Source organism: Prionailurus viverrinus, chromosome A3 (genome assembly GCF_022837055.1).
Source record: "Prionailurus viverrinus isolate Anna chromosome A3, UM_Priviv_1.0, whole genome shotgun sequence".
Lineage (NCBI taxonomy): Eukaryota > Metazoa > Chordata > Mammalia > Carnivora > Felidae > Prionailurus > Prionailurus viverrinus.
In genome coordinates, this window is record NC_062563.1 from 76,960,450 (window position 1) to 76,987,897 (window position 27,448).

The 27,448-nt window shown below is 33.7% G+C and overlaps 1 protein-coding gene across 3 annotated transcripts in view; it reads right to left on the reverse strand.

Annotated features, from left to right (window-relative positions):
• FANCL (FA complementation group L) overlaps positions 1–27,448 on the reverse strand; it is an 85,196-nt gene that overhangs the window by 41,284 nt on the left and 16,464 nt on the right. For 2 of the 3 annotated variants that reach the window (XM_047851860.1, XM_047851859.1), the window contains exons 4-7: positions 27,055–27,111; positions 22,282–22,382; positions 7,853–7,949; positions 2,885–2,953 (exon numbers count right to left, since the gene is read on the reverse strand). In XM_047851860.1, coding sequence (XP_047707816.1) covers positions 2,885–2,953; positions 7,853–7,949; positions 22,282–22,382; positions 27,055–27,111 — 324 coding nt within the window. The remainder of the gene's footprint in view (positions 1–2,884; positions 2,954–7,852; positions 7,950–22,281; positions 22,383–27,054; positions 27,112–27,448) is intronic. The other variant, XM_047851861.1, reaches the window with a different exon arrangement.

Sequence of the window (27,448 nt, forward strand, 5' to 3'; positions counted from 1 at the left end):
TGTAAAAGAAAAACTGAAATCACCCCTAGACCTACACAATGAAGACAAATCCAAATTTTATGAGCATATACTAAATAGCCAAGTGTAAATAAGAGTCCCAGCTCCTAATTAAATGTGAAGAAAACATATAACTTTTAGAATATTAGGAAACTATCTTTTCAGAACAAGATATGAAAGATTTTCTCATTCAAGACACAAAAAGCAGAAATCACAAGAAAGAGATGATACATGGGACCACACTGAAAGTTAAACTTCTGACTGACAGAAAAGATCATACACAAAGTTAACAAGTATGCCACAGAAAGAAGATACATTCCATGTAGCCAACAACTGGTATCCAAATAAAAAAGGGACACTTACAATAAAAGACAAAATTTTAAATATACAAAGATTTTAAGTACCATAATGATGATTATCAATTCTTGTTAAAAATTAAGGTCAGACTACAGTCGGGCTAAGACTTGGAAAGGATTTGGAAAAGTAGGTATTACTATGCAATCCTGGGTACGAGTGTAAACTTAGACAACCAATTTGGGAAGGCAATCTGGCAACATTTGGTAATCTCAAAGAGGCACATTCCTTTCAATCCAACATTTTCACTTCTAGGCATAAGCCACCCTAAAAGTCTCCCATGTGTACAAGGAAACAGAAGGATGTTCACTAGAGCACTACCTAAGAAATTGTGAACAACCCTATCAGTATGGCAATGAAGAAGTTAACTGGTGGATTCATATAATGGAACTATATTAAGCATTTAAAGTAAATGTACTAAACATACAAAGACCATGGGTAAATCTCAGAAACAATGCTGTTTAAAAACTTCAGCCAGCCTGTATTATAGAATATGGCTTGAGCAAATGTGGCAAAAAAATATGCATGGAGAGACCATGTATCAATTTCAGGAAGGTGGTTACCTCTAGAAAGGGAGAGAAGAAAAAAAGGAAAAAGAGGGAAATAAAGTCTTACTTGTTCCTAGAACATTTTATTCCTAAGAGAGAGACAGAAATAAAAGATGTAAGTGAAACAAACATGACAAAAAGTTAACATCTGTCAAATCAGAGTCTGTGGATAAAAAGGAAGGTAGCCAAATTTTCATCTGTGCTTTACCAAGAATTTTAGTATCTTCTTTAATTAAAAAATAAATAGGACATTCCAGTCACTAATTAGTTCTGTCTTCTTAGAGCTAGTACAAAACAGAAAACTTGCTATATGACCTAATTAAATCTAAAATTCATCCCATGCTTAAATGTGCAAGGCATTGAGCTGGTGTTAAGGAGCGATAGAAACTTTGAAAGAAATTACCCTCAGAGACTTCCCAGTGTATTGAAATCACAAATTTTGCTAAATGACAGAATAAGGTAAGTGCTAACACTCTTTTTGTGGAGATGCAAACTTTTTCACAGATTTAAGTATGGGAAAAACCTGAGTTATCTACATTCAAAAACACTAGAAACTCATCAAAAGTATAGTCTTGGGATTTTGATATATATTAAAATATAATCTAGAGATAGCAGATCTGGAAAGAATAATACAAGCACAGTGTTATCTCATAATCTCACACATAACAAAATTTACAGAGCCAATAGGACATGTGTATTTAAAAAAAAAGGAAAATATATATTTTAAAAAGAGGAAGGCCAAATAGAAAATGTACATTTGGAAAAGAGGAAAAGTTTCTTTAAAAAAAAAAAAAACAAAACACAGCATTTCTTAGATATTTATAACATATATCAGAATACCAAAAGCAAATCACAGGGTATTTCCTCTCCTTTATTTTGCTGTGTTTTCTCAATTTCCATCGAAAGGAGGGAGACTTTTGTTTTTAAAGAAAAAAATTAGAAAAATAATTTTTAACATGTATGTGATTAAAAGGATATTTGAACTTACACAACACTATTTAAATCCTGTTAGGTTTTTTTAAAAAACTAACTACATATACAATCACTTGACTCTGTTTTTATTGAAAACATTAAGCATAAATTTTCACTTGGCCCTATCAAAATTTCCTAACACAAATATGGGCAGCCTAGAGAGTATCTGTAAAATGTCCACAGGAATGTTTTTCCCCCCTCTTTGCGTAAGAATAGAAATGCTCTCTCCATTTTGCTCTCAACTGCCACAATTTACTTGGTGAAAGAAGGACCCTGCCTGTCATCATTAGATTGTTCTTGGAGTCTAACCACCACTCTGTCAGATCTTTAAAAATCACACACACGTCATGTTGATGATGGTGCTACTAATACCCATACCACCTTGTATCTACATAATGCTGCTGTTTATACTGCACTTCTAATTTCATCCTCTTGTTAAATTATCACCAACTTTTTAAGAAATTAAATTGACAGAAGCAGGAGCAAGAATTTCCTACATTCTTTACATGAAGTATGAATGTTCCAAAGCCCACACAAAAATATAATCTAAGTTCAGGGATGAATTATGGGAACTCCTTTATAACAATAAAAACTGAGTGGAAATGATTTGTATTTTCAGTCACAACTCATTCTCCTATGAAAAATGATTCTCTGATATTATGCCATCAATATTAACAGTTTTAGCAATCTGAAAAATCCACTCAACTTTCCACTTACTGCTCACGGCTTTATAGAGTTCTTTATGATTTAAATTTAAAGGAAAATTCCTGTCATTAGACCTTCATATTTATCTACTATGAGGCACAAACATCTCAATACTGGATGGTGTGTTTACATGTGAGGTGAGGGAGAAAGTATATATTAACTACTAGAAAATATGGAAAAAAAGCACTCTAAAAGTTCTGTTTATAAATAAATGCTTAGGAAAAAACCTAAAAAGAAAAAAAAACACTCTATAACCTATAAAGGCCACTTATGCTTTTTAGCTACTTAAAATAAATTTAACAACTTACCTGTGGTGTCCAAGAAACAGAAAATGGAACAGGAAAATCCACAAAACAATCTGGTGATTCTGCAGGGTACTACAAAAAAGCATAAAATCAGGTGATTTTTGCTTCTGTGTGGTAATTTCACACGAAGTATCTTAGAAAAACTGAATAGGAAAAGTTTTATTATAAATTCAAACGCATTATATATAAATATTTTGATTCTATTCTTATAGAAAATGTCAAGAGCTAATTAATAGTCAAGTTATGCTCAGGAGGTTCAAAGTTTGGTTACTGGGATGCCAAAGCACTGGTTTTGAGTAAAGAATAATGAATTAATTCAGTGTCAGGTCACCTGTTAATGTAAGTTGAGGGGAGAACCACACAGGATCTCAGTTTCTTTATCTTTAAAACGAGAGATTTTTCATCTTTAAAACTGATTGGTATTTAATATCCTTTCAAACTAAAATTTAATCTCAGTCTCAGTCACTATTTAAAAATGCTGTATCTGTTAAAAGAATCATGAAATGTACAAAAAATGTAAGCTATCAATTAAAAGAAGTATTTTCCACAACAAAGCAATTACTCCTAGCAAGAACATGAATAAAAAGAAGCAATGAAATGCTTTCTGGTTATTAAGGAAAAATAGAAGTAACAGCTTTAAGAAAAACCTTTTCATGGTTGATAAAGAGAAAATTAATTCAATACCTTCACACAAAAAGTGACAGTCATTAAGGACAAATCAGATGTCCAAGTTAAGAAAGACAAAGGCAATTTTTCCTAAAATCAATTTCATTATTATAGAATTGTACTACATGATTTCTGTAAAATCCAATTCTGGATTCTTGAAAGTCACATGTAATTATAAAATACTCATTTCTTTTTTCATTAAAAAGCAAAACTTACTAAGAGAAAATGAGTTTGGGGAAAACCTCTGTCTCTCATTTGAGAAAATGTTTAAAAGAAGTTTTAGACTTTCACTTTTTTCACTACTTCGCTGAATAAGCAAATGGGTTCCAAGAATTAGCACTACAGTATTTAGCACACGCCAGCCCATCCGAAGTCAATGTTTTGAAAAGAATTAACATTTAGTTATAATATGTGGTTTGCTAAAAAGAAGCTTATCAACATATTCTGATGGTACCTGACTACACAGAACTGGTAACACAAAGGAAAGTATACAGGAAATCATATAAAAATATAATAATGATTTAATTTGGAGAAAAGGAAAAAAGAAGAAGGTCAGGCTGAGACTGAGGGAGCTCTAGTACAATTCTAAATATCAGATTCTAAGTACTTCAGATTATAACTGTTATAATCACTACAAAAACGATCTGTATGCCATTTTTACAAGTCCTGTGATTATCTCAAAGTAAGTGCAGGCAGAGACCTTAACTTTCTGATTTCTAGTTCTGCTAACTTGTATGATCTTGGACAAGTCCTTTAACCTCCCTGGCTGTTTGATATGTAAAATTGATGAGACACAACTAAAAGTCTTATAACATCTCTTCCCTCTAACATGTTAAGATTCTGTAAAAATAATAATGCACACTTGAAACCTCCATGGGCCAAAAATGGAGTATCTAGTTCAATTTAAATCGCTGCTTTTTATCTCCTACTCATGCCGACAATGAACAATATCAACTCTTTAACTTAAATCATCAATCTAGGGAAGAGTACAAAGTTAATGAAATGTTTACTGTATTGAGAGCAGATGAACAAAGGAAAATAGCTGTTAATGTGGAAGTCATTTAGTACATACAGCAACATTATTTTAAAAGAAAATATGATCCTAATCCAAATAGGACTCAGTAAATAAGTATATACAGACAGATACAGAAAGAGACCTACAGATAGTTAAAAAAGAGGTTAGAATAAATTTGATATGATCCCATATCCATAAATGAGTCTCCACAGAATTTTAGAATTTGAGATAAGAACATCTTTCAAATATATTTTTATGTATAATTATGCAGACATACAAATACAATAAATTAGATTGATCTATCTGTAGGTGACTTTATTGTAGAAGTTAAATGCAAATATACTGTATGTTATATTCATGTTCAACATCGATTTTGTTTATATAAGAAACTATACATAATTTTTTATAGAACCTAAAAAGCAAACTGACATACTTCTGGAAGACTTAACATGAATTATGAAGTAGGATCCTAGATATTTCAGAATCATTTGTGTGGTAGCACTAACTACAACACAGATGATTAATGCAATATTGTGAAACAGCTTTATCAAAATTCAGATAGTTTTTGATAGGAAGCTGTATAGATAGGTATATATAAAACCAGAGACTAATTGCCAAGTTTTTCTTTAGCAGTCTAAATGACAACAAAAGCTCCACATAAAGGGGCATTAATTAAAAAATAAGTGGTCAATCATTTTTATTAACAGTTTTTCAAATCTCACTTGAAACAATTCAATCAAATCAGTAACTATAAAAGAATTATCATAGCATATTAAGTAAATATTTTTATCATATATGGTATTTTTTAGACTCTGTAGCATATTGTTCTAAGGAAAATTTTAACCCAAATGTTCTGTGATTGGACCATCTAAGCAGCAAGGTTACCGCCAAGTAAATACATACAAACTGTAGCAAATTACAGAAACAGCCATCAGAGACAGAGTGCCCAGCCTCTGAAACATGTGATTTGGTTTTCAAGTAGTTCTGCCCTTGGCCAAAGCCGAGGAAGCTCTGGTCCACCAGGTATTGTAAATACTGCATAGAAATACACCTAGAAAAGTGACAAAATTCAACTGTTTCCCTTTTTTGATTTATGTACTTAATAGAGTGATTATTTAAAATTAATATTTTCTTTGAGGGTTGGAGACAGTGAGGGGGAATGGCAGAATTGGAAGAATATGTATTTAAGCAAAAAAATAAATGTGTTCTTTTACTGTATATCAAAAAGTATCAGATATAAGAAATAAAGGTTTGTATATTTGCAAAGATAAGCGTGCTTTATGGTTTACTTTTTTTTTTTAATCAGCTTGACTCTTTAAAATTTAGTTTGAGCTATGATATTTGCCTTATATACTCTCAACGTATAGCTTCAGTTATCAGTTTTTAACTGAAAATCCCAAATACTCCTAAAAAGAAGAAGAAGAAGAAGAAGAAGAAGAAGAAGAAGAAGAAATAATAATTACCACATCTAAAATACATCTTTGGTCTATGAAAACTGAACTAAATGGACAATTAAGGACTCAAATGAAATCATACCAACATAAGATTCATTCATTTCCACCTTGGCTTTTTTTGGTTTTTTTGATATAGTTTTTTTCTTAATTCCTTCCTTAATTTAAATAAAGCTTTCTAGTCTCTCTTGCCAGGACATCCATAACAATGCTTCACAGCTATCAATGCTGCAAATATCGACACTTGAAAACATTCTTCACAGAAATTATATTAAGTGTCACCTTATCTACCCAAAAAAAGATATAATAAAAAGCAAACAGGATGGAACATACTAGTGGCTACATCCTCACTCTCAATACTACTAATAATGTCATTAGAGTTAATAACAAAATCTTGTAGTTACAGGCAGAGCTGACGTAAAGCATCGTCTCCTTAGTAAAAAAAAAAAAATTATTTTTTATAAAAATCAGGCTATTAAAAAAACATTACCCCACCAGCACCCAGAATAAGGATGAGATGCATTTAAAATTTTTCATTTTGGTCTTCACAGTGGCAAAGGAACTTTTATCAATGTACAAAGTATAAACAAATAAAACTTTGAAGTAAATGACAGAACCCTTGCCACTAGTGGTATGTGACCTTTGGTGGTAGAATAAAATAAGATTTCTCCCTGATCTAAAAAAGAAATAAAGAGAGAGAGAAAGAGAGAAAGAGAAAGAAAGAGAGAGAGAAAGAGAGAAAGAGAAAGAAAGAAAGAAAGAAAGAAAGAAAGAAAGAAAGAAAGAAAAAGAAAGCAAGCACACCTTTAAAAAGAAAATTAAAAATGTTCACCTTAACAAAACTATCCATAATATCTTCTTTTACAAACAAGATTTCTATCCCACTAATTTTTTCAACACTTAACAGTCACGAATCTTAAAATTATACCTGAATAATTTTATGTGTGTGAGGAAAAAGAGAAAGTCATTTCTCAACTTGTCTGATAAAGAGGCATTATAAGATACCAACTTTTCTGTGTCACCCAGTACAGCTTTATATATTTTCTCTCATGGAAAGCTTAAATGCCAGACACATTTTTAAAAAGGACAAACACAATTGATCTTTTCATCACTACAATCTTCTGAAATAGAGTTGATTGATGATTCCTAGAAACAAAAAAAGTTAGATGTCCTAGTTTTCCCAAATTCTAATGTTTCCCTAGTGATTACCAAGTAAACGATTAATATGCTGAACTTGCTTATTCTACTTATTTCTCAAAGTTCAAAATCTAGAACTAAAAAATAAGGATGAAACAGCTATGTTTTGTGCCAATAAAGTTAGTAAGTAATCACAGATCACCAACCTGTGAAGAGTCTACAAATGAAGGCATAACCTTTGCAAATTCTTAAAATACAGGAGTAAAATTTCAGACAAAACAAGCAAGCAATAAAAAGCAATGCATGTGGATGTGTTTTCAGAGTCCGAGTGATGTTCAGAAATAAGAACTACAAATGTAATTCATAGAGCTGAAGACAAGAGACTTCAGTGAAACTTTACTTGGGACAGTGGAAACTCAAGTTTTTTCTTTGTACAGCATTACAAATGGCACGTGGAGACTTATCCGTAGTATTTATTATGAAGCCTATATTTTGATCCAATTTGCACTGAACAGTGACATGAAATTATGTCTATGCTTTTGGAAACTTGGGTAAGTTTTAGGAGCTTTCCAAAATAAATTACTTAAAGTACCAAATATATATATATTTTTTGGAAGCAACTAGCACCTCTTTACATTGAAAACATTCAGAGTTCATTTCACAAAGTATTTCCTAACCATAACAGTTTAATGAAGCACATACCTTTGCCTTCAACTTGAGAGTAATTAAATGTTTTCTACCAGAAGCATCTTCAGCTTTTAACTTGATGGTACTGAGACAAGTATCCACAAATACAAGTCTGGTGAGTAGAAGGAAATAAAAAATGATCATGCTAGGGAGGGCAAAGTTGGGGGGGGGAGGGGGAGGTAAAGGATGGTAGAATTCAAAATGAAAATATCTGCTGTATTCCTATTAATCCATTACAAAAATTAATCCAAGGAATTTCTGCATGCCAGCCCTTTATGCAGCTATAGATTTACTGCCGTTAATACACCAGCCTGGTGCTTAATGCAGTCATAGATCTCTGGATTATTTACAATGTGTGTCAAGGCTCATGCTGTGGTCAGTGAGCACTATGTTTCGGTTTTCCATCACTGGAACCTTTGGCACACACAGCATGTTGCTGTCAGCTTCTACTTATGTACACATTAAACTTCCTGTCAAACTCTTTGATCCATTTCTGTAGTTTCATACAGTATGAGACTTTTGTGCTTCCTTTATTTGTTTTTCTCTTCAATGAACTTCTCCTTTATTATCAATAATGTTAGTGTACAAAAATCTGGCTGATATTGGTTCATATACTCAATTGATGCTCTAAGGAAAAGGTTATATAAGCACAGGTACAGTCCAATCTGGTAACAATAAATTTTCTTTTTGTGCAATATATAGCTTCTGACATTTAACCTGGACATGCATTCAAGATGACTAATATTTTAAACCCATAGCACAAGCACAATTGTTTCTGGCTTTAAGTTGCTCTAAATGCATGAATTTTCTACAACGGAAACCAATACCCTTTGAAATACATCATTCTGTAAAAATATGGTCCCTTGAGTAGTATAAGCTACTGCCAAAAAGGTTCAAATTTAGCAGTATATTTACTAGTGAACTGGGCATGTGGATATTTTTTGACATTTTTACAATACTATTCTCTTGTAAAGATAAAAAGTAGTCTAAGAGTATTGCACAACTTATCACCCAGACTGATGGTGAGACCCATTAGAGTTCAAAACTAACATTAGCCTCCTCACCTAGGAAACATTTCTTTTAACATCACTATATGCCATAGTCACTAGCCAGATGTAATGGTAAAATGGGTCAATTTCAAGAAATGCTGGGCAATAGTTGTGGAACACTGCTTGTAATGAAAAATAGATCTAAGTCTAAAGATCTGGATCCTCAAAAATAGAATAAGAAGTAAAACAAAACAGTCTTTATCAACAGAAGAAATATGTATCCTAAACTATGCAAAGTCTAGGGTCCTAGAAAATAAATGAAAGCAAAATTATTCTAGAAAAAAACTATTTACATTAAAATATTAATGACTTGTAAGTAAAAGAAAATAATGGTTATATATCTGTAAACATCTCCCCAATCCCCTACCCCCGACAGTTTAGAACATGAGACTTCGTCACGTGTTTCATCAAGACGACTCTAAGGCTCTGACTCTAAAAACGCTGACACTTCAGATTCAAGACGTTGAGACATGCATTCATATTCTCTCTAATCAAAACAGAACCAAGGAATTTTAAAAAGTTACAAGTAAACAGTTAACAAAAAGAACAAGAAGGAACAAACATTAACAAAACAAATTTCCAACAGCTATTACAAAAATGAATAGTGGTTAGAAAAGCACTGGGTGACAAAACAGATTAGAACAGGAAGAAAAGAAGGCTCCAGAGGGTAGACAGTGGGCAAAAAAAAGGGAAGTTTGTATAATACGGAGAATAGAAAGTATGACTTAAATACAAGATGAAATTAAGAAAAATTTTTTAAAAATGCAAGAAACCAAAAAGGAATGAGGGAATTTTAAGTGAAGTTATAAACAATAAAGCTATGACAAAAACTGTAATTGCTCCACCATTAGTTTTCAGTGAAAAGCATTTATGTAGTCATTAAAAATTTAGCTGCTTACTAATTATGATTTTTAGAATCCAGCAACAGACAAAACTAAGAAACTTAATTATAGTTATAGAAACTAATGTAAATATATTTGACCACGGCAATTTAAAAGGAAGAGAGGACAAAACTTGAGAGATAGAAGGAAAAGATATGAGGAAGGAAGATCAGGGACACTAAAATTTGTAATTGCTAATTTGAGAGTAAGAGATACCATCTTTAATTGAAGGGACATGAAAGAAATTTAAGAAATATTAAAGCTAACAGAGGAATAAAAGAAGAGTGAGGAAGGGAGAGAAAAGGTAGTATGAGAGCCAAATCCTTTTCTACTATAATAATCGGTATGTAATTTCCAAAACTGATAAATCAAGTTATATTGAATAAGGCACATTATTTAGAAATATGGAAGTTGTGAACGTGAACGTTTCAGTGTCTATCTTAAAGACTAAGAGCAGGGATACAAAAATGGTGTGGAGGAAAAAAAAAAAAAAAGACTGCTGCTCCTTATCATAAGCCCTAAGCAGTTTACAATCAAGATAAATATATAGACACAGAGAGAACAAGAGGGGTGGGGAGAGAAAAAGAAAGACTAAATCATTAACCAGTACTTTTCACACTGCTGCTCAGCATCAAAATATTAAAAGTTACTGAACATCTATAAAATAAGATAGAAATAAAAGTTCTGGTCTTTATTCAATTACACAAAAAATTATCTTCTCACAAAGTTTAAGACAGAGGAACTACATTAGATATGGCCTTGCTGTCAAAATGATCATAACGTTAATTCTGTTGAACTTTAAGAAGTAATTCAATGGGGCGCCTGGGTGGCGCAGTCAGTTGGGCGTCCGACTTCAGCCAGGTCACGATCTCGCGGTCCGTGAGTTCGAGCCCCGCGTCGGGCTCCGGGCTGATGGCTCAGAGCCTGGAGCCTGTTTCCGATTCTGTGTCTCCCTCTCTCTCTGCCCCTCCCCCGTTCATGCTCTGTCTCTCTCTGTCCCAAAAATAAATAAATGTTGAAAAAAAAAATTTAAGAAGTAATTCAAATAAAGTATCAAAACAATGTTTGTAATTGCAGGTTAATCTCGGCATAGTCATTTAAAATTAAGCATTACCCGTGCTGATGCCTGTCTACTTTGTATAAGGGACAGAAAGAAACCTTATTCTAAATTATTAACATCTTGGGTACAAATTTGCTAAACCAAATTTTGGCAGGGTACATCCGACAGCTAGCAGTCCTTCCAGCTGCACTTGGATGTCAGCATGTCACTAAATCTGGCCGATGAACTGTAAGCAGTGATTTGTGCATCTCTTGAATTATTTGTAACAAAACCACGCCTTCCCCTCCCCCTACTCCTCTCATTCTCCCTACCTGTACACCAGAACTTAAGCCAACATAAGCCAGCAAAGACCATGCAGACAAGAACAACCCTCTTAGAGCAGCTCTGACCAACAGAACCTCTGCTAGGATGGAAGTAGTCTATACCCGCACTGTCCAAAACAGCAGCAACAGCCACATGTAGCTGTGAAGAACTTAAAATACATTAAAACTGAATTTTTAATGTAATTTAAATATAAATATCAATAGCCACATATGGCTAATAACTACTGTACTTAACAATGCAGCCAGGGTGGGGCGCCTGGGTGGCATGGGACTCTTGATTTTGACTCAGGTCATGATCTCATGGTTCAAGGGTTCAAGCCCCACGTTGGGCTCTGTGCTAATGGCACAAAGCCCACCTGGGATTCATTCTCTCTCTCTCTCTCTCTCTCTTTCACACACACACACACACACACACACACACACACACACACACACAATCAATCAATAAACTTAAAAACAAACAAAAAAATGCACCCAGGGTGGATGGTTGAGAAACAAATAAAAGAAACTTGAGTTCCTGGATGACCTTATGGACCAAACAGAGCCATGAACTCCCTCCTGACCACCTTGCCTACCTCTCAACTGTTAAATGAGAGATGAATAAAATTCTATCTTGTTTGAAAATTGAGAATTTGGCATTCTCTTTGTTAATGGCACCTTAGCTTGTACCCTTACCAACAGAATATATTTCTATCCACAATAAGAATAGTATCTTATTGTTTGGTGTATGGAAGAGATATTAAGGGAGGGGAAACAAGTAATAAACTGTTAACAAATAATATTAAAATCAATTTTTCTAAAAAAAAAGCCTATTTCAAATGTTCTGCTTTATTGTAAAGTTGGGTATCTCAATTTAGACAATATGGAATAACTGTAGTAGTTTTCACTCATTCAAGTAACATAAATTCATATAAATAATAAACAGGAAAGTCATCACTTTTGAAAAGCTCACATTTTTGAAAAGTTATAAAATCACATTTCAAATTTATATTTAGAAGTTATTACTTATTTATATTTAGGTGTTCTTACTTAGCTAGGCATAATCCAAAATTGACTAAGCAAGTGTAAACATACAAATATAAAACCTAAAGAAAAAACTCTATTTTTGGCACTTTACTTTGTATTTATCATTTGCTACATTTCTTTACAAGTTACTGCTTACAATAAAATGGCACTAAACTTGACAGTTAAATTTTTTAAACATTTGAAAAGGACACTAATTCTTAAGCTTACCAGAGGTTTTTGCTATTCACATTAATAGCTGAATGTTATCAATAGAGAAAAACAGAAGAAAATTGCTTTGTAACACTATCCTTAGTTTGACCAACAGCTTAAGTTACAGTTTTTCTTTAAACATCTAAGATGCATGGGTGCCTGAGTGGCTCAACAGGTTGAGGCTGAGTGTCTGACTCTTGATTTCAGCTCAGGTCATGACCCTAGGGTTGTGGGATCCAGCCCTGTGTCAGGCTCCATGCTGAGCGTGGAGCCTGCTTGGTATTTTCTCTCTCTCTGCCTCTGCCCCTCTCTCTCCGTCACACTCTCCCTGTCTTGCTCTCAAATAAACAAAATTAAAATAATATAAAATAGTTGCATTTATGCAGCAATCACATCAAAAGGCAGGTTACAGACCTTCATATTTTAATAAAGCATCAATTTCATGTTTACCACCACCCTCAAGTTTAAGCATTAACTACTTCAAAAAACCTCCCTAATTGGTGTTTTTTTCTTGTATCTTCTGTATACATCAATCTACCCTGTCCTCCCATGGCTAAATTAATCTCCCTAAGTACTTTTTAAATTGTATCAACCTCTTGCTCAAAAACAGTCAAGGAGTCCCCATCACTTGCATATAAACAATCCTTAGGCTAATAGTCAAGACCTTTCAGTCTGGCCCTGATATTAATCCTCTTAAGTCAACAACTGATCTCCAAAGTCCAAAGATGAACGGCACATTTCCAGCAGTACAAACTTGTTTCTACCACTGCCTCCCTTGTAAGGCTCTCTATATTCCTTCCAAGCTTATCCCAATATCCACCTCCTCTAAGAACCTTCCTAGATCATCTGCAGCCCTAAAGGATTTCACCTTTCTCACAACTGTCACACTGTTCCTCTTCGTGTAAATTTTTGCTTCCCAAATAACCTTTTTTTTTAAGGAATATGAAAGGGTTTTTTTTAAGTTTGAGAGAGAGAGCGAGAGAGCAAGCATGCATGCATAGCAGGGGGGAAGCAAAGAGAGAGGGGAGAGAGAGAATCTCGAGCAGGCTCCGTGCTGTCAGCGAGGAACCCAATGTGGAGCCGAAATCAAGAGTCAGATGCTTAATCCACTAAGCCACCCAAGTGCCCCAGGAATGTGAAAGTTTTAAACTTCTATGCATGTATGTATTATATGACCATGGAGATGCTGCTATCAGACTGGTTCATATTTATTGATTCATATGCAAGTTTTAAACAACTGAATGCATATTGTTTAAATTGTAATATATACTATAAACTTCTTACCAATTTAGAAAAATGCAATTTTTTCACTATTAGATAATTTCCAGTTATTCAGTGATTTGAATATATACGAGGAAAAAGCACTCTAATATATAGGTAATTAAGAATGAAAATCATACTTATTAACATCTATGTTCTTATGCATTATGCAATGGAAATTATCATTACTGGTTGTAATTAAATCATAATACTTATTAAGAGCTGTAAAACTCCTATGTAGTCTGACACTTTTAAGTGAACTGGTGGCTCAACAACTTTATACCTACTTTACACAAGGCATTATTTGAAATCGAATGACATGTGTTTCTTTTCAATCCTTATTAAGTATTAGTTTCATTTGAAAAACTATGAAAATGTGGCTCAAAGAAGTTACATTACTTGCCCAAGTTCACACAGCTGATAAGCCAGAATTAAAGCTCTTGTTAAGACAAAATGAATTCCAATAACTAGACAAGTATCTCCATTTCTCCCAATAAGGTATACAGTTCTTTGAAATGTACTGAGAATTATAGAAAATATCGCCATCAATGGATTAAGTCCATTCCCAAAATAAGGTACTTCATTAAAAATCCAACTTAATATATGTCTACAATCTTTTAACAGCACAATAAATTTAATAAAACTCAGCTCTTTTACAAGACAAATTTAAAAGGCTAAATAGTTGGAATTCTACTCACTCTAGTTGACAAAAAACAACCATCAGATCTCACTTCCCCCAGTTGGAACTATCTAATCTCTGAATTACCTGGGCCATGTGATTACTAAAACAAACATAAGGTATTTTATCACTAAGATGTGCATTTCTTCCAAATTGAGACACTTCTGAGACTGAAAGAGGCCAGGATAAAAGGATAAAAATCCTAATTTATGTCAACCCACTTATAATGAAAAGTATTCAGTCAGGACATTCTTAATAACAAACAGAAAATCTTGCTAAACCCCAAGGACTCTACTTAATTCTTATCATTTTCATGAGCCATTCTACAAAACAACACAAGCAGAAGTGAATAGAAACCCATCAAAACCTCCTTCTGCATCACTCACCTTTGCAAACTGTGTAACACCTAAAATCACCCATAGCTGCCTTATCATCTTTTTACCCTTTGGACTCCTAGATGTTTTTAGTGAGTAGTTATAGAAGTTGAAACAAATTCAGAAATTATAACAATAGCAATCAAACTTAAGGTCAGTTACTAATTCTCAATGTCATTTCTATAAAAAAGGTATGTGAATATAGAAAAAAAAGATTTCAATCATATTCTAAGTATTTATTTATTTTTCCTATTTTTTTTTATAATGTCTGATCCAACAGAACTGACTAGGTATGTCAAATATCTAATTTAAAAACACAGCAAGGTCTTCATTACCTTAAAAAAATATTTGTTTTTTATTATCAGATTTTACCATTACCCCAAAAACTCTATACGATTATTATTTAGAGTGTAGGGAAAATATAGACATACTGACATGGTCTGGGAATCATTAAGATTCTGACAATCCATTCAAATCAATTAGTTGTACAAATCACTATCTGCGTCATTTTAAGGGATATTTTACATTAAGAAGCTGGCCACCTGGCCAGCCAGGATCTCAAAAGGTAGCAATTCTAGTATGTGAACAGCCCAATTCAACTCTTGGTGTTAATATTGGGTTTCAGGACCCTCAGAACTATCAGTGTGCCAACTATACCAGACCTAATTTAAGAATCAAATCACAAAATAATATCGATAGATTTTCTTATTCCAGAGAGTGAATAAATACTGACAACATCTTCTTTGGCTTCGGACAATCCATGCAAACAACTTCTCTTCTGCTAACGCATTCCTCATTTGTAAAGACTATGAAACAAATGATTCAGAAACAGGAGCTATATTCTAATTCAATCATGCACACTAGTCACTATAATTAAACTTTGATCTTTCACAAATCTAAGCAACAGATTTCAAAACTCTCTCTCAGGATGGGTTAATTTTGCATATGGCCAATTTTATCCATGATGAGATAGTCACACACTGAGGATGAAACTAATAAAAACTATCTCTCCAAGTACTTGAGGTAACTTCAATAAAGGCTCCATCTCAGAGCTCCCCCACAGCACAATTCCAGGCAGCATCGTTCACACAGAACGCCTGAGGACTGTTATGCAGCCAGTCTTGGCTACATACGCTCATTTTATATATAAAGTTCAGCATAAAAATATGTATCTTGAAATTTATTCTGAGAATTAACTAAGAATTATGTAAAATGGTTAGCAGTAAGTAGCATATGACAGAAACTTCGAAAGTGGAAGTTCCTGTATATAATAATCTTAGTTCCAGGGGGAGACAAGCATTCATGTTGTAAGCAGTGCTATCATAGAGGTATTCATAACCTTCTTTTTGGCATCCTCTGTTATCTAAGATAGACATTTCTTTTTCTCCCACATCAGAAAAATGTATATAACGCAAAGTAAAAGTAAATACTTTCTATTTGTCCCTAAAAGATATTTATTCCATAAAATATTTTAATACTTGCACTATTTCTCATATACCTTTGTTGCTAATGGCGTTCAAGAAATCTTACAATTATATTCTGTAGTACTTGTCACAGCTATAATTAAGTACTACTGTGATCATCTACTTAAATGCTGACTCTCCCACTAGATTTAAGTTCCTTGAGGAATCCCAAGTCTTGCCTATAGATCTCCACTGCCTTACATTATAGGCATTCAATAGTTAGGTGGGGGGGGGGGGGGGGGGGGGAAGAATGATTCAAAAATCTCATATTTGCATTCTCAATTCTTGAACTACTTATTACTGGAGTTCCTCCAAACAGGTCACATCCACTTAAAAAAGGGTTTCCCTTCCCAAGTCCTTCCTACATTCCTAACTATCCTCTAAACACCTAAGATCTTAACATTTAAGCATCTTTAAATAAGTCAACATGATTTTTCTCCATCACCTTAAATCCAAAGAATGATCAGGTCCATGGTGTCAATGCCTCCAGACAAACCTCCATGATTTCAGCCAAATTACTATTAGTTCATCTCAATTCATTACTTGTCTTCTGTCTCTCCCCTCCATCGTTATGCTAAATTTTATTTAAAAGTTCTAGCTTTTCTCAAATCTTATTCATGAATGGCACCTTATCAAATCATGCCTAATCATATGAATAAACATTAGCCAGTCCCCACTAAAACCACCAACAGTACATTTAAAGTTACACGTAGCATCCATTTCTGGCGAAAATGGAGTAGCTTGCCACAGAACTACACTCCCACTGAGAACTACTTAGACCAGCCTGATGCAAGGGGAAAGTAAGTTTGAAGGCAACAAAACTTGAAGAACCAACGTCCTGAAGTAAGAGAAACAACGGAGAGGTAAGCCAATACTGCAGCCATTTTTCCCTCGGCTAATTTGCCAACTCTGGGCACAGGGCAAGAGAAGTAGGATTTGGGTGAAGGGCACAGATAGCTGCCATTAAGTGGCACCAAAACATAAAACAACAAAACCACCTAGCAGCATTTCTGGCCATCTCTTAAGGTTAGAGAAATAAAAATAACAGACATAAAGGGCCAGAATTTAGTGAATGGTAGGGCCAGAGATCTTATCCTAATATTCAGGCCATTTTTCCATCAAAACTTTTGATAAATCCTTAAACTGCAAGGGATAAGAGGATAAAAGAAAAAAAATAAGCAGAAAGCCAATGAAAACCAAAGGAGAATAATTAGATCTCTCATAATATAAGAAAAAATTAATTAACATTTCCCACTAGTGGGAAAAAGCCCCAGTGAATATCCCCAGGCTCTCAGTGGGAACTCTTGTATGGCTACCCCTAAAAGCAAAACAAACAAGAGGTAGATGAAGCATTGTCAAAAGCAGACCCCTGACTCCAACTGGGAGGTAAACTGGACTTGTGAAAAGACACATATAAAGGGTGCCAGGGTGATTCAGTCGGTTAAGCATCCGACTTCGGCTCAGATCATGATCTCGTGGTTCATGGGTCCAAGTTCTGCATTGGGCTCTGTGCCTAGAGCCTGGAGCCTACTTTGGATTCTGTCTTTCAAAAATGAGTGAAAACACACACACACACACACACACACACACACACACGAGTTTAGGATCTACCAAGGGAGAAATTCCAATGAACACACCTAGCTCCCGCTGGAAAGTTCTGAAGACTTATAGCTTAGGAGAGAGAGGGGAACAGTACGTACTACAGTGAATCTTACAAAGACTATATAACCTAACCTGAACCAGTTCAGTCTCTAGCAGGATTACAGTAACCTGCCCCTACTCTATTTCTTAGCAAATGAAAAAGTAAACACTTCGTCAAAGAAAATATCCTCATCTAGAGCCTCTCAACTTTTTTATACACAACTTCTAACACTCAGCAAAAGATTATCAGGCATAGCACTTAGCCTGAATGAACAAGGGCAAATACTGAAGAACAGCCAGCAACAGTCAGTGAGAAAAGGTGCATTAACTAAAATATGTGCAAACTAAGTTCATTTCTTCACTTCTCCCCTTTTACCAGTTTTTGTTTTTGGTTTTTGGTTTTTTTTTTTTTAAGAAAAAGTAGTCATCTTATCGAGTAGAGACCAGGAAATTTCAGGTTTTACATTTTTGTTGTTGTTAGAGTATTCAAGCCATTCTATTGTGAAAATAAAGAAAAACCCTTTACTCTTTATTGTTAAAAAAAAAAAAAAAAGTATTGGGCCCACATGAAAAGATTCTCAACATGACTCGTCATCAGGGAAAAATACAAATCAAAACCACAATGGCATACCGCCTCACCCCTGTCAAAATGACTACAATGAACAACACAAGAAACAACAGGTATTGGGGAGGAAGGGGGAGAAAGGGGAGCCCTCTTACATTGTTGGTGGGAAGACAAACTAGTGAAGTCACTCTGGAAAACAGTATGGAGGTTCCTCAAAAAGTTAAAAATAGAACTACCCTACACCCAGCAATTACACTACTAGGTATTTACCCAAAGGATACAAAAATACTGATTCAAAGGGATACATGCACCCCAATGTTTATAGCACCATTGTCATCAATAGCCAAATTATGGAAACAGCCCAAGTGTCTACTGACTGATGAATGGTTAAGGAAGATGTGGTATATATACAATGGAATATTATCCAGCCATAAAAAAGAATAAAATCTTACCATTTGCAATGACATGGATGGAACTAGACAGTATTAGCTAAGTGAAATAGAAGAATCAGAGAAAGACCAATTCCATATGATTTCACTCATGTGGAATTAAAAAAATGAGCAAAAACATTAAAAATAAAAAAAAGAAGCAAATCAAGAAACAGGCTCTTAACTACAGAGAACAAACTGATGGTTACCAGAGGGGAGGTGGGTGGGATTAAGGAGTGCACTGATTGTGATAAGCACCCCATGGTGTATGGAAGTACTGAATCATTATATTGTACACCTGAAACTAATTAACATACTAACATAACTAACATACTACTGTATGTTAACTGGAATTTAAATAAAAACTTAAGAAAAAAAAGCAGGTCCAGGTATTTACCAATGTAGATGAAAAAAGGAAAAAAAAACCATGAAAACCTACATACAGATGTCTATAGCAGCTTTATTAGTAATGCCAAAACTTGGATGCAACCAAGATGTCCTTTACTAACTTAATGGATCAATAAAATTGGTATATCCAGACAATGGAATTATATTCAGTGGTAAAAACAAATGAACTAACAGGCCATGAAAAGACTAAGAAGAAATTTAAACACATATTACTAACTAAAAGAAGCCAATCTGAAAAGGCTACATACTGTAGGATTCCAACTGTAGGCATTCTGGAAAATCCAAAGCTGTGGAGACAGTAAAAAAGATCAGTGGCTGCTAGAGGTTAGGGGATAAGAAGGCAGGGATGGATACGTGAGCACAGAGGAAATACAGGTCATTAAACATTTGTCCAAAACCATAAGATGTACATGCCTAAGAGTAAACCCCAATGTAAAGTATGGTTTTGGGGTGACAATGTGTGGATAGAAGCTGATCCATTATCACAAATGTAGCACCTTGGTGTGGGGAATAACAGGGCAGTCTACACATACACAGAGGCAAAAAGTACAAGAAGAATCCCTGTACCTTCTTCTCAGTTTTGCTGTGAACCTAAACTGCTCTAGAAAGGAAGAAAGCCGACAGACAATTTGGAAAAAAGAGAAGGAAAAAAAAAAAAAAAAGTACTAGGAATGCCAAGACCCAGGACTAACTATATGACTGAAAACTATAAGAAAAAAAAAATTAAAAACAAACTCTGGTGGATCTAGATTATGAGAGTTAGTAGTTTTTTTAAACAACTATGTAAGTAAATAGGGAAAAAGAATTTTAATAAAGCACTGAAATCTTATATTAATATCTAACAAAGTAGACATTAAGGGAATAAGTATTACCAGAGACTAAAAGAAACATTTAATGATAAAAACGAAAATCCACAGGAAGATACAGCAATTATAAATCTGTACACATTCTAAAATTAAAAATAGAACTGCCATATGGTCCAGCAATTCCATTTCTGGGTATACATCCAAAGAAAACAAAATCACAATGTTGAAGAGATAGCTGCATCCCCAAGTTCACTGCAGCAATATTTACCATAGCCATGACATGGAAACAACCTAAGTATCCGCTAACATCATGAATGGAGAAAGAAAATTTGGTATAATTATATACACCAAATATACAATGAAATACTATTCGGCCACAAAAAAGGACATCCTGCTATTGTGACACCACAGATGGACCTTCAGGGCATTATGCTAAGTAAAACAAGTCAGACAGAGGAAAGAAATACTACATGATCTCACTTGTACATGGAATCTTTAAAAAAAGAAAAAGCAAAAGAAAAGAAAAAAACAGAACTCAAATACAAAGAATGCACTGGTGGTTGCCAGAGGCAAAGGTGAAATGAGTGAAGGTGGTAAAATGATACAAACTTCCAGTTATGTAATGTAAAGCACAGTGACTATAATTAATACTGTATTATATATTTGGAAGTTGCTAAGAGACTAAATTTTTTTTAATGTTTATTTTATTTTGAGAAAGAGAAAGAGAGAGAGTGAACATGAGCGGGGTAGGGGCAGAGGGAGGAGAGAGAGAATCCCAGGCAAGCTCCACACTAATAGCATGGGACCCCATCTCATGAACCCTAAGATCATGACCTAAGACAAAATTAAGAGACGCTCAACTGACTGAGCCACCCAGGTGCCCCGAAAGTAAGTCTTGAAAGCTCTCCTCACAAGAAAAAAATTGTGTAAGTATGTGTGATGGTGGATGTTGGCTAGCCTTATTGTTGTGATCATTTCATGATATATACATCTATCAAATCACTATGTTGTCTACTTGAAACTAGTATTATATGTCAATTATATCTCAAAAAAAATATTAAAAAAAGTCTTGTGTCAGGAAGAAAAAGATTCCAGACAGAAGGACAGAAATGCAGAAAAGAGTGAAGAACACTGGGAGAAATCATTGTTTCTGGGACACATATATACACACAAATATATGTATACTGACTTAAAATAGAATCACAAAGCTTGCCAACTTGGGGGGTGGGGGGGGACGCTTGGGTGGCTCAGTCAGTTAAGCATCTGACTCTTGATTTTAGTTCAAGTCATGATCTCACAATTGTGAGTTAGAGCCCCACATTAGGCTCCGCGCTGGGAGTAGAGCCTGCTTAAAAGTCTTTCCCTTCCTTCCTCCCCCTACCACCACCCCCCCATCTATTCCTCCCCAGCTCATGCACACACTCCCTCAAAAAAAAAATTTTTTTAAAAGCTTGCCAATTTTAAATACAGAATTAAAATGTATGATAACAATAATACAACATGTAAAGAAATGAGAAAACACATTAAGGAGATTTATAAGAAAATTGGTAACAGTAACAATGTATATTTTGCTATATGTATGTTGTAATTTCTAAGGTAATTCTAGAAGAACAGTAAAAGAATGTATAACAATTTAATAGAATAAAAACTAATAAAATTCTTGATTATTTCAAATAAAGGCAGATGAAAGCAGATGGGAGAGAAAAACACAAAATGGGTGAGACAAACAGAAAACATACAGCAAGCTATCAGTGAAAATGGCAGTAAATATATTGAGTGATGTCAGGGACAATGGCAGTGAGAAGTTCCTAAGAGTCTCTCTTCCATAACAGCCACAAGAACAATGGCCCAAAAAATATCAGGAAAAAAAGCAAATATGTGCGGTGATGGAGATGTTAACGAGTTTATAGGAATTCTTCCACAATATGCATAAAAATCAAAATGATCATATTGTACACATTAAAAATATTATAATCTTCTTTGTCAATTATGCCTCAACAAAACTAAAACAGTAACACATTTATATTCAATAAAAATATGGTAACATCTTATTTTGTATATAAAAATGTTATTTTTTTTCCAAATCATATCTAGTATTTTACCTTGTAGATCAGCTTGTTAAACATGATATCCCTTTAATTCATAGCCACAGTAATGATCGGTTGCCCTAATTATAATCAAATACTTTGACTAAAAAGGGTATAAATTGCTAAAACTGCAAATACATTGACTGAAATGTGAAAAAAAAAAAACAAAAAAAAAACCTTCTGAAGTATTTTAAAATAGACCTACTTGTCCCAACCAAGAATTCCTATGTCTTCAATAAGGCTTGAGTAGAACTGGGGAGGAGGAGGTGGTGGACACAACTCCTGTTTCTTCTTTAAAGCAACTTCCTGCGTAAAAGAAAAAAACTTGAATCTGCTGTGGAATGCTAGGCAGTGAATTGTTAGTACCTGATTACAAAACAATTTCAAAATTTCCTTTGTGGCTAACCAAAGTGTCCATTACTTTCATAGAAATTCCAGCTGAATCACTCCCAGTCTCCTATAAAGAAACCTGAAAAAGTTGAAGGACTGCACAGAATGTTATGTGAAAATATCAATTATTATACCATTGAAACATCAAATTTTTTCCTAGACTACTATGCTTATCAGAGATAAGAGTTAAAAGAAAAAAACAAAAAACAAGGCTTCACCATTTTTCTATTCCTGTGGACAGAAGTTTTGATAGAAACATGTACCTTTAAGAAAAGCTCGAATTGAATCACACCCTTACAAACAAAATTCCTTTATTACAGTAAATATTCACCTGCTACTTTCTTTCACTGACTTAACATTCTGTATTATTCCCAGACCAGGTTAAGTGTTTTTTTCATCTATCTGGCTAGATCACAGTTCCTTTCCCTGCTAGGCCCACCCATGATATCTTCAAGATGGTTTATGTACCCTCAAAAAAACTAAGATTTTTTTTTGCAAGCAATACTAACATCATTAGAATTGCTAGGGCTGAATATTATCAATTACTTCAGAGGTGCTGACCTAGACAAATATCTCATTTGGAAAGTGAAAATATATGTATCTTGCAAATTACAGATGTACATGTGGTCTGGATTATCAAGAGATCATAAAAAAATAAATTAAAAAAGAAGTCAGATATAATAAATAATAAAACCAGATGAGAACAAGTATAAAAATCATGTTTCTACAACCCTAATAAAAGGTGTTAAGTTTTATTCATATATAAAGTTCTTACACTTTTTTAAACAAGGATAGAATACTATTAAATTGAGACAATACCAGAAAGAATAGATTTTACACAACAGTATTTCAAAAACAGTATTTCAAAATCAGGACTATCAACTGAAATTAACACAGTTCTAAATCTGCTTTAGGATAGAAACAAGCAAAAACAATAACAACAAAACTTTGAAAGCAGGTTTGTAAAGCCCAAAATGTCATTTTGGATTTAATTAGACAAGAAGTATGCTGCTTTTTTAATGAACTAAATACCTAACATTATCTGTAAGTTGCCTGATGGTCCATAAAAATAAATTTTTACTATTAAGATTATCCTGTTATTACAAAAACAAGTCAGTGTAGTTCTTATACATATATATTAAACAGCTTCAGTAATTCTTTTGAAGTTTTTTTTAAATCCAGAAATATTAAATACTGCTATCCACATACATTGAAGGTAAAAATAAGTTCGGATGATAATAAAAATGTATTTGGGGGGCACCTGGTGGCTCAGTTGGTTAAGCGTCCAACTCTTGATTTCGGCTCAGGTCATGATCTCTTGGTTCCTGAGTTCGAGCCCCGCATAGGGCTCCAGGCTGACACCGCAGAGCCTGCTCGGAATTCTCTCCCTCCTGTCTCTCTCTCTGTCTTCTCCTCCCCCAGCTCATGCGTGCTCTAATAAACTTAAAGATGTATTTTAATCCTAGGTTTATGACATTTGTAAACTCTATCTTCTACCTTGAATCAGACAAGTTACTCCTATTCCAGAACCACAACAAGAAAAAGGTCTAAGTCAGAGGAGCAAAGCATTCTTTGTGAAGAGGCAAGACACATGGTAGAAAGAGCACAAGCTTTACAAAGGTTTTAAATTCTAACTTTACCATTTCCTATTTTAAGGCCTTAGCTACTTAGTGACTAAGCCCTAAAGAGGAATAAAAAAAAAACCAAAAACCTACCCACATCAGAGTTCTGTTAAAACACAGGTAAATGCTCACATATTAAATATATACTGAACTCCCCTATATGCCTAGTTATTACTAGGAAACTGTGGAGATATACCAATTTCCTGAAAAGGTTCAATAACTACACATTTCATTTGAACATCATCCTCAATACTTCCATTGGTGATTATGTTATAGGAACCCTATTACCGACGACACAGCCCAACAAATAAACTAATGCAATTCTTATTTTCTTAGGTATACTGTTCATAAATGTGCAATAGTATCACCAATCTGTCAATTTCTTTAGAAAGCTAAAATACAGCAAGTCATTTTATTGAGAAACGCGATAACAAATGTACTAAATAGAATATTGTTAATCAGAGATCAATGTCAACATTTTAAACCAGTAAGTTTCTTCAAAATTAAATGACCAATAGAGCTGTTCTTACAACCTAATAAAGTTAGCTTTAGTAATAAGAGCTTAATGGGACACAGTATATATAGTTTTACCTTGGTCCCTTAGTCCTTTTATTTGTACCATTTTTTTAAAGTATGCTAAAAATATTTAAAAAAAAAAAACCTTACAGACTTTTTTTGCAATGTCAAGGATAAACCAAAATATGCTTCACATCTTCACCTCATCTTTTTTAAGTTTATCATATTTTGGCCTTTGATGAAATTCATAATCAATTTTGATAATTCTTATTAGGGTTTATGAATTTATAAGTCAAACTTTAGAAACTGACTATAGTCTATTCTGATCCCAAACATTTGATCAAAGCCCTACCTCAGAGGCTTGTTAGGAGGATTGAAAAAAGGACTCCGAACAACTGGCAACTAAGCTCTTAGTATGTGGCAAATGCTACTAAGAATAAAAAACTCAAAAAGAACTACAAAAAAATAAACTGCTTGTTGTTAGTACCAATACATTGGTACTACAATTTTGTAAGACAAATATAAATATAGAGATATAAGGAAAGCATAAGTAAAACATAACAAGTAAAACATAACAAAAAATAATTATGTTAATATTAGAAACCAAGATTTTCAGAGTAAAAGAAACACAAGCATGAATATCAAAGTAAAAATGCTATAATGCCAAATTTGACTTGGAAATATCAATATGAATTCATGATAAATTACTCTTTCTAAACAGTATTTTTTCCTAGTTTTTGTCCACTGACAAGACCTAGCAGTAATAGCAATGAACACTCCAGTTTCTAGATCTGTGGCATCCAAACACTGTCTCCTATAAAGAAACCATGGCTCTTCAGAGAAGTAACTGATTATAGTTCTGCAAAAGGATGAGTAAATTAAACTGGGGCAACTGGTGTCAGAAAGCAAAGTTTGGGCTGTGTTAAAAGAACTAAAAAGCCGAGATGAAGGGGGATACACTGACCAAAAATGATAACAATTTAAGCATCAAAAGGTATAGTGATTGCAATGGACTAAAGTCAATATATAAAAGTCCATGAGTTCTTAATGCTACTAAAAAAAAAAAAAAAATCATTAGTTCCCTTTGACAGTTGCTAGGCACTAACTCATTACTCTAAAAATTGATTTTTTTTTAAAAAAAAAGGGAAAAGAAACAAGCACTTAACCTATTTCTCCAGTATGAGCTATACCTCAAATTAACCAAATAACTGATGAAGGGAAGTTCTTCTCTACAGACCTCCAGATAATAAATGTAGATGACAGAATTTTTTAAATCACCATCTGCAATGATTATCATTGGATGCTAAAACCATTAGGTGACAGGCTGATATGAAACTTTATATTCAATGGATCTAAATCTATTGATCAATCTTAACTTTACTAAAAGAGGAATTATCAGATACTATGTGCCTCCCTCATGCAATCTAAGTACACAGCACAAAGTATTCTTACCAGAAAATGAACCCAACTCTGTTGAGACTGAATTACAAAAAAAGGCAGAAGACTACGTTAAAAGACACCATGAATATCTAATAAACCAAATCCAGAATGCAAGAAATGTTATAGGACACATGATCTAGTTTATTTAACAAGTAAATGGCATGAAGAAAGAAAAAGGGTGGGGGAAAGATGAAATGCTGCTAGAAATTAAGAGACTTAGGAGACATATCAACACATATAATGTGTGGACCTTATTCTCATACAGATAATGAGAAGTCAAAAGAAATTACCACTAACTTTGTCAGGGTTATAATAGTATATTTAACAACATTAAAAAAAAACACTTAGCTGTTAGAAGTATACACCAATATATCCGTGGAGGGATGAATACAATGTCCAGGATTTCCTTAAAAATACTCTAGTCCCTTTCTCCTTAAAGAGTAGGGGGAAAAATGACAAAATGTCAGGTCATGGACCCATCAGTTTTCACTATGCAGTCTTCCCTCTTCTGCTTATGTTGAAAACTTGCATAACAATTTTTTAAATAATACAATGTCCATAGGATAAACTAAAAAGTATTTTATGCATAATTGATTAACAGAATAATCAATTACTATATGTAAGTATATATATGTAATAAGCCTAAGAAGTTCTTCAGAAATCTGCAGCTATATACAAATTTATACATATATCTTTAGGTGTGACTATCTCTCCATAGATGTTAAATTCTCTGACAAACCAGGAGTACATTTTATTTCTTCACCACCTAAGACTAGTGTCAAATGTACCCATTTTATGACACAGTCAAATTGGTTCCTATACACATTTCTGTTCCTCACGCAATTTAGAAAAAGTATCACCCACATTTACACACACAGTAAAATAAAACATTAAGTGACTGGGAGTTGAGAAGTTTTAAATTCCAATGATGTTAGTTTTTAAAGGAATTTTTTAAAACATCAAGACTTATAGAAAGAATATGGTAACAGCACTAGAAAACAAATTCTTACCAAAACCATCTTCAACTCCATCAGAAAGCTCATTAGATCAGGAGAGTGCTGCATTCTCTAGATTAAAACATTTCTAATTAATTTCATTTGTACAATGAATATTCCATATACTGAAATTGAACTAAAGTACAGGTCCATGTGAATGAAAAAAATATTAAATGTATCTACATCTTAAAAGCGTAACAATTAAAGTACTTATAACCATCTCCACTATGTCTACCAATTTCAAAGAGTAATTTAAAGCCCTCAAATCTATTTTGGTGAGATACACTGAATTGTACTTAAAATCCCACACACCTTAGTTCCTTCAGCACTTACTACTGGTCAAGTTTAGCAAATCTGCCAAACCACATCATTATGAAAGAAAGAAAAGAAAACAAAGGAAACAAAGGAA